The following is a 7,923-nucleotide window of genomic DNA, read 5'->3' on the forward strand; positions in this document are numbered from 1 at the left end:
CCGTCGCTGGTAACTAAAGACCGAGAAGGGCATGATTAAAAATAGGACAGACGTGCTTAGCAAGTAGAGGTTCTTGTCCACAGCAGGTCAACGTTCTCCATCCCTTCTGCCAGTCCGAGTTCCGGGCCGGGGAACACGGTCTCGAGGAGCTCGACGTCAAGCCCCGTGTTCCTGGCGCCCTCGACGGTGGCCCGGTTGCTCGCGGCGTTGACGGGCGTGGTGACCACGGTGACGCGCGCGCCGCGACCAGCGAGGAGGCGCGCCAGGTCCACCATGGGGATGATGTGGCCCTGCGCTATGCAATGGCCTGGTTTTCTTGCCTCTGCTCTCTGGCTCGCTGTGCAATGGCGGGGGTGCACATGCACCCCATAAATAGAACTAGCTTGTGCGACACGACCGATGGCGGGGTTACAAGCTCAAGGTTGACGACGTGACGCGGACAAGCATATGTGACGTGTGTGAGGGAGATCTAGAGAGAGAAGAGGAGACAATAAACCAGTGACTGGTCCGCAAAGGTGGACGTGATAAGGGAAATGCAATTCCGCTTTAAACACGTAGATCTATTTCAGTAGTCCATTCATCTAACTGATATTTGATTTTTTATTTATCTTATAATTTTTTAATTTATACTTCTAGTACCAATTTTAATATAAATAGACGATTATGATAAACTATATATCTAAGTAAAAGAGCTTAAGGTTACGAGACGGTGGAGTACGTCAAACAACATAGCAGTGGAACACTGTCTGCATGATTGGATCTGAACGAACGAGTGGCGACATGGAAAGCTGCCATTCATGGATCCAGCCCAGGATGGATTCAGCCCCCGGAGACTGAAACGGTGGGTAACACGTAGCTGATGAAAAGGAGGATCCAGGTCGGCCAGGTCAGGCCATCTCTAGCAGCTACCTCAAATTTTTATCCTCAAAAATACTATTACAGCATCCTCTATCACTATTACAGTATCCCTTATTTTTTCATCTCCAGCAGCTACCCTATTTCCTATCTTCTACTCCTCTTTTTCTCTTTCTGGACCCGCTGTCAGACTCTATGAACAGTGTTGCTACACACTGCTACAGTTCTGCTTCAGTACCCGACGCGTTTTCTGCTTCCGGACCACTGTCAGTCCCCGTGAGCAGTGTGTGCTACAGCACTTCTACAGTGATATGTGCTGCTACAGTAGTAGTGCTGCTACAGTAGCTTGCTTTCAGTGCTACAGTACTTTACGGAGTACTGTAGCACTGGATACGGGTGCTGCTGGAGATGGTCTCAGGTCTCCAAGTTGCATTTCACCACGGCACCTCGCATTGGAGTCCTGCTCGCACTCCGGTTTGGCTCGTAACGCAGCCGAGACCTGCAAGATGTGATGCGTGTTAATATGTGATATATGGCGAGCATTCTCTGAGCACAGTAGTAAAAAAACTCAAAATGCCGCTTGGAGCTCAACGTTTGTACACTGTAAATCTGTTAAAAAAAAAAATTTGGCAGCTGGACCTGCATGTGCTGTCTCAATGACGACATGCTTCAAGCAGGCGAATCTCTTTAGTGCAGATGAGGTGATCACTGGTTCGCTACTCGCCGGCCATTGGTATACTTGATAGGTTGGCTTTTCTCTTTCTCTGTTTTTTAGCTGTTTTTGGTGCACCTTACTGGCAGTACCTTTAGAAAAACACATCATAAAATAAAATAGGAGTATGCATGACAGATCGACTTATGGAAAATGATTATCAAAGAGGGCATTGACGATAGGCACTGACCAAACGGCAAAGAAGGGAATTTTGAGCCAGCATTCGTCACAGCATCAGCATCAGACAAGACACTGGAAAGCTAGATTCAGTATAACTGGACTGTGATAAACTTGAACCTCAATGGTATATCTCTTGTTGAACAAAAAGTCAAGGATGTCATTTTTTTACAGAAAGAACAAGTAATTCTTGGTAGGCAGTGCTGAGCACACATGCAAGATTGCAAGTCTGTCTTCCAAACAGATGAAGTGTCCTGCAGAAGCTTCTCCTAGAAAATCTCTTACATGACACAACTGAAATCAATCTTAGTTCACCTGTCACTTTAAGATTTCCTTTGTGCAGACAATAATGCAGGCAAGGCAGTACGATCAGAAAGATCAAATGGTTTTGCCATTAGAGGCTTCAGAACCATGCCTAGCTAGCATGAGACGTGAAAAAAAAACCGGCAATTAGAATAAGGCCCTGTTTATTTCTGATTGTAAATATTGGATTATGGTCAAAATTCAAAAGCTGAAATAAACAGCTAGATTGTGCTCACAATTCAAAAGCTGAAACAAACAGCTTGTTGAAAAAGCTACCCAGATTATAACAATCCAGCAATCTGTTTTTCACCAGATTATAACAATCCACAATTCAGCTTTTATAATCAAAATTTTATCATCCAGCTTCTTACAATTCACAATCTATAAACTGTTTATCACAATTTTTAGCTTAAACAAACAGACCGTAAGATAATAAAAAGATAGCACCACCGTACCATGATTTGAATGCGACATATTAAAACCGAAGGACAAAACTTCTAGTGCACAAAAGATTAATTACATTTTAGAATCACAGGTTCCAGAAGATTCCAGTAACGCTGTATTCTGAGCCATCGATTGTCCAATCGGACAGCCCGAATACCATTCTCATGGTTCAAAACTCAAGAAGCTTTATCCGTATGGTTAAGTAGCCACAACTCGATTTATTTTAAGTAATACTAATTAATAGAAAATTGTAAAAATAGTATCTATTTTCAAAAAATTATGTAAATAGTACTCTATCGGCACATCAAATGCTGATAGTCTGCCTGTTGGTAGACTGAAAGCCGGCAAGACCCATTAATTCCTATGTTGCCTGCTCGGTTTCCTACCACACCGATTCAAATGATAGCGTGTCGGTAGCCTATATGCTAACAGGCCCCTAGTTTATTTGACCTCGTGCCAATATCCAATAGGTTGCGTGCCCAGCTGCTACCTCGGTCTTATTGTAGCTAAAATACCAACAAGTGTCCAATCGGCATTTGGTGTGACAATAGGTACTATTTATACAATTTTTTTAAAAAACGTGTGCTTTGTTGTTACTATTAAATTAATATTATTTAAAAAATCACCACAACTCTATGATTGACGTGTGAACATGGGTCACCAAAGCTGTGGGCAAGTTGATATGCTGCCGGCCTGCCGCCGCACCAGTTGAACCCAAACTCCTAACTAGCCAACACGTCACTTTCATAACACGAGGCACAAGACGTAACGGGTCTGTTTGGTAAAAATTGTCACAGTTTGTCATATTTAAAATTAGTCATATTTGATGAGTTTAGATATTTTTTTTATAGTCATAATTGTAACAAAATTAACTTCCTACTATTATAATCTCGCACGTCATTAACTAAAAAATGTGTAACAAAATTCACTTAGATGTGATAAAGTGTGGTAAAGATTTTAATCGACTACTCTTAAATGAGCGTGAAAAAAATTTATGATAAATAGTGACAAAATTAGTATATGAACCAAACCGCCCTACATACTCCTCAGCTGCTATCTCAAGTTCAAACAGCATACGACCTCTCCCAGCTTAATTAGTGCATGATTTCTGCAGATCTCGTCACTGTCCTAGCTTCACCTCACCATCTTACTACCACAACCATGATCTTCGCCGGCCACGAAGTCGCCGATGACCGGAACGCCTCAGAAAGGACGCACTTCGTCCTTGTTCCGATGATGGCGCAGGGCCACACCATCCCCATGACTGACATGGCACGCCTGCTGGCCGAGCATGGTGCACAGGTCAGCTTCATCACCACACCAATGAACGCCTCCAGGATGGCAGGGTTCATCAACCACGCGGTGACGACGGGCCTCGCGATCCAGTTCGTCGAGCTCCACTTCCCGGCCATTGAGTTTGGCTTGCCTGACGGATGCGAGAACGCCGACATGATCGAATCCAGAGATTTGTTCAAGAACTTCCTAGAGGCCTGCGCAGCACTTCGGGAGCCACTGGCAGCATACCTCCGTGAGCATAGCCCACCTCCAAGCTGCATCATATCCGACATGATGCACTGGTGGACCGCTGACATCGCAAGGGAGCTTGGTATCCCAAGGCTCACGTTTAGTGGCTTCTGTGGCTTCTCGTCCCTTGTCAGGTACTCTATGTCAATAAAAGCTAAAATTGTAAGAATTGTGTATTGGTATATTTATCAGTAAAAATATCTTCAAAAATAGGAGTCAAAAGAACCATAGATTCCTTTCAGAAAAGGAACACAAGCATACAGAAGAGTGCAAAATAAAGGTAGCAGCAATTTTACTTTACACTCCCTAGTACATAATGACAGCAAATTTCCAAGAATCGTCTTGCTTAAAAACTAGCAGTAATAGCAAACAAGTTTGGAACTTTATGTGATTCAACTACCATATAACCATCTTGCAGGTACATCGTTATCCGTGACAACTTACTGGAAAGCGTTGCAGATGAGAATGAGTTCGTTACATTCCAAGGGTTCCCTACGCCGCTCGAGCTGACAAAGGCAAGATGCCCTGGAAGGATTTCTGTTAATGGTCTGGAGCAAATCCGGAAGAACATATATGAGGAGGAAATGAGATGTAGTGGCGTGGTCCTGAACAGCTTTCAAGAGCTGGAGGCTTTGTACATCCAGTCCTTCGAGCAGATTACAGGGAAGAAGGTCTGGACGGTGGGGCCAATGTGTCTGTGCAACAAAGACAACAACACAATGGCTGCAAGAGGAAACAAGGCCTCGATGGATGAGGCACAGTGCATGCAATGGCTTGATTCGATGGAGCCAGGCTCGGTGATCTTGGTCAGCTTTGGCAGCCTCGCCAGCACTGCACCTCAGCAACTTGTTGAGCTGGGACTGGGACTGGAAGCTTCCAAGAAGCCGTTCGTCTGGGTGATCAAAGCAGGAGATAAGTTTCCAGAGGTTGAGCAATGGCTTGCAGAGGGGTTCGAAGAACGAGTGAAGGACAGAGGCATGATCATAAGGGGCTGGGCGCCACAGCTAATGATCCTATGGCACCAAGCCATCGGAGGTTTCATGACACACTGTGGGTGGAACTCAACAATAGAGAGCATCTGCACGGGCGTGCCCATGATCACATGGCCACACTTTGCAGAGCAGTTTGCGAACGAGAGGTTGGTGGTAGATGTGCTGAAAACTGGGGTGGAAGTTAAAGTAGAAGGAGTGACACAGTGGGGGCATGAACAAAAGGAGGTTACAGTGACAAGGGATGCTGTGGAGACGGCAGTGTCCAAACTGATGGATGCTGGGGAAGCTGCGGATGAGATGAGGATAAGAGCAAAAGGCTTCAGCGTTAAGGGGAGGAAGGCTTTGGAACAGGGTGGTTCTTCTTATAACAATATTAATGTATTGATTCAAGAAATGGGAAACAAGACAAATGCATATGGCTGATACAGAAGGGACTATATTTTTTTTCCTGGATACAAACATAGAACGGAAGACCCTACTAAACTTAAATCTTTGTAAAGGGTTATATTTTGGAGCAATTGTGTTATTACCCCTACTTTAGAGCGAAATTATGATTTTACTCTTATTTTTACAACTTTGTGATTTTACCCTCGCTTTTTGAACGTGAATCGACCGACTGCTCCTATTTTTCATGCCTTCTGGTACAAATCAACTTTCCGAATAAAAAAAAAGAAAAAACCTTTGGAAAATAGGAAGGGATGAAAACAGACCAAAATGCTCATGTGCAAGTGTGAAACCCTATCCTTTCTTTCTTCCCATCGGTTGCAGCCAGTCGAACCCTATCCTATCGAGCGGCGGCGCATCGATGCGAGCAGGCTGGGCGAAGGCGCAGCGCGAGCAGGCCGATGAGGATTCGCCGCTGAGAGAGGGGATGAACGGAGCAAGCGTCGGCGTAGAGGGGTCGTTGGTGTACTAGGCCTGGAAGGGGAGCAAAGTGAGCACCAATGCCCCTCCAATGCTTCTGTAAGTTTCCCAGCTCGGCCTAGGAGATCAATCAAGCATCCATAATGAATCAAATTAGGGGTAATTTTATAGGTCTCAATCATGTTGAGAAAGAACTCTCGTCCTTTGTCAACCAAGCCAGCGTGAGTGCAGGCTGTGAGAACACCAATGAAGGTCACCTCATCTGGAGCTTCCAAAACCTTAATCACTCCGTGGAACATATCAATAGCCTCTTCCCCATAACCATTCACTGCAAGCCCAAGTATGATAGCAGTCCAAGTAAACTTATCTCTGATGCGCATCTCTTTGAATACATCCAATGCTCGCTCAACACTTCCACACTTAGAATACATGTATGTGAGTGCATTGCTGACAAGAACATCCACCTTGATCCCATGCTGCTCATGTGGACCCTTGCCTATTCTCCCATCTCCAAAGCACCTAGCTGTGCGCAAGCTGTGATCACGCTCACCATGGTGAACTCATCTGTCCTCACATTGCTACACTGCATCTCAGGGAACGTCTCCAGTGCCTCCCTGAACGGGGCAGCCTGTACATAGCCATCAATCACTGCAGTCCAGCGTCTCTCTCAGGCATACAATCAAACAGGGCTCTGGCTCGATCAACCTGGCCTAATCTCGCAAAACCAGAAATCACTGACGTCCAGGACACTGCATTCCTTACTTGCATACCGTCAAACAACTTCCAAGCCACGTCCATGTCAGCACACTCGGCATACATATCAACCAGCGCGTTCTCCACCTTCAGGTCCGGCAACACCCCACTCTCGGCAATAAGCTTGTGCACCTGCATCCCCAGCAGCGCATCTCTACCTTTCCCCAAGCTGAGAGCACCGAGACGTACGTGACCAGCGTGGGCGAGACCCCAGCCCTCACCATGTCCACAAACGAGCTGCACGACTCCCCAAACCGCCTTCCCCTGTTGTGACCAGAGATCAACGCGTTCCACGCGACGGGCGACGCGCCTCTTCCCACGGCGCACGGCGGCCGCGCCGTCACCCCCGGCAGCGTACACGACGACCAGCGCGCTCGCCACGTGGGCGTTGCGCTCCAGCCCGAACTTAACCACGTGCGAGTGGATGGCGGCGCCGGCCCGCACCACCGCCTTGAGCAGGGACGGGAACGTGTACGCGTCGGGCCTGACCCCGCGCGCCAGCATGCTCGCGTACATCGCGACCGCATCCTCCGCGCAGCGGCCGCACGCCGTGCTACAGCCAGCGGCGGCGGGGCTCCAGCGCGGGGCAACCCGGTGCGGAGTTCCGTCGAACAGGCAGCTGGCGCGTGGCGGCCTCAGAAGCATGCGCAGGAGAAGTAACCGCGGGTAACTAGCGGTTACAGCGCAGGCTCGGTCACCGAGCGGCGCGAGTAACACAATGGTAGCCTGCGGGCGAGCGCGACGGGACAAGGAGAAGCGGGCGGTCGTGCGGGTGGGAAAGGCAAGGCCGCAAGGACCACGACGAGGGCGGGCAGCGGAGCAGGAGTAGATCGCAGGCCACGGATTGGGTGTGGTCCTTCCTGTGCCGCGGCGGGGGTCCTCCCCTTAGCCCTATTCTCAGGTGCTTCTCTGGTTCAAATCAGGCCAGGGTGACTGCTTAGCCGTCCGATCCAAAAATCAATGGCCAAGGTCGGTGATAAATTCCCCATGCTCCGGGACTCACTGAGCATAGGGTCCGTATTTACAGGGTATTTTTAACGCAAATGCACGTATCATGGAGTCACCCAGGTCATCGTTACACATCGTCAAGTTAAAACAGTTAAACCCAATTAACGGCATATTAGAGGTGTAAATTACTTAATCTTAAGAGTACGTACCGATAATCTTTAGTTCAATCAATAACACTATAATTTTTAAATTAAATATTTTTTTTAAAAAAAACTAATATTATTGGTTGAACTAATGAGAAGCATTGAGTACTCTTAGTTTAATTAATTTGCACCTCTATGACACACTATA

The 7,923-nt window shown here is 47.1% G+C and overlaps 1 protein-coding gene and 1 pseudogene across 1 annotated transcript; one reads left to right on the forward strand and one right to left on the reverse strand.

Moving 5' to 3' along the window:
• The first annotated feature begins 3,532 nt into the window (after positions 1-3,532).
• LOC133931169 (UDP-glycosyltransferase 73C6-like) lies at positions 3,533-5,564 on the forward strand. The gene is made up of 2 exons (XM_062322371.1): positions 3,533-4,149; positions 4,434-5,564. The coding sequence occupies exons 1-2, from the start codon at positions 3,593-3,595 to the stop codon at positions 5,428-5,430; spliced, it is 1,554 nt and encodes a 517-aa protein (XP_062178355.1). The 5' UTR covers positions 3,533-3,592; the 3' UTR covers positions 5,431-5,564.
• A 222-nt stretch (positions 5,565-5,786) lies between these two features.
• LOC133926005 (putative pentatricopeptide repeat-containing protein At3g15930) lies at positions 5,787-7,392 on the reverse strand (annotated as a pseudogene).
• Positions 7,393-7,923: the final 531 nt, after the last annotated feature.

The sequence above is a fragment of the Phragmites australis genome, chromosome 1 (genome assembly GCF_958298935.1).
Source record: "Phragmites australis chromosome 1, lpPhrAust1.1, whole genome shotgun sequence".
NCBI lineage: Eukaryota > Viridiplantae > Streptophyta > Magnoliopsida > Poales > Poaceae > Phragmites > Phragmites australis.

Bases quoted from the DNA above. Each gene is read 5' to 3' on its own strand.
- LOC133931169 (XM_062322371.1), top strand. From the start codon at position 3,593: ATGATTTCTGCAGATCTCGTCACTGTCCTAGCTTCACCTCACCATCTT. The intron at 4,150-4,433 runs GTACTCTATGTC...ACCATCTTGCAG, and splicing joins GGCTTCTCGTCCCTTGTCAG to GTACATCGTTATCCGTGACA.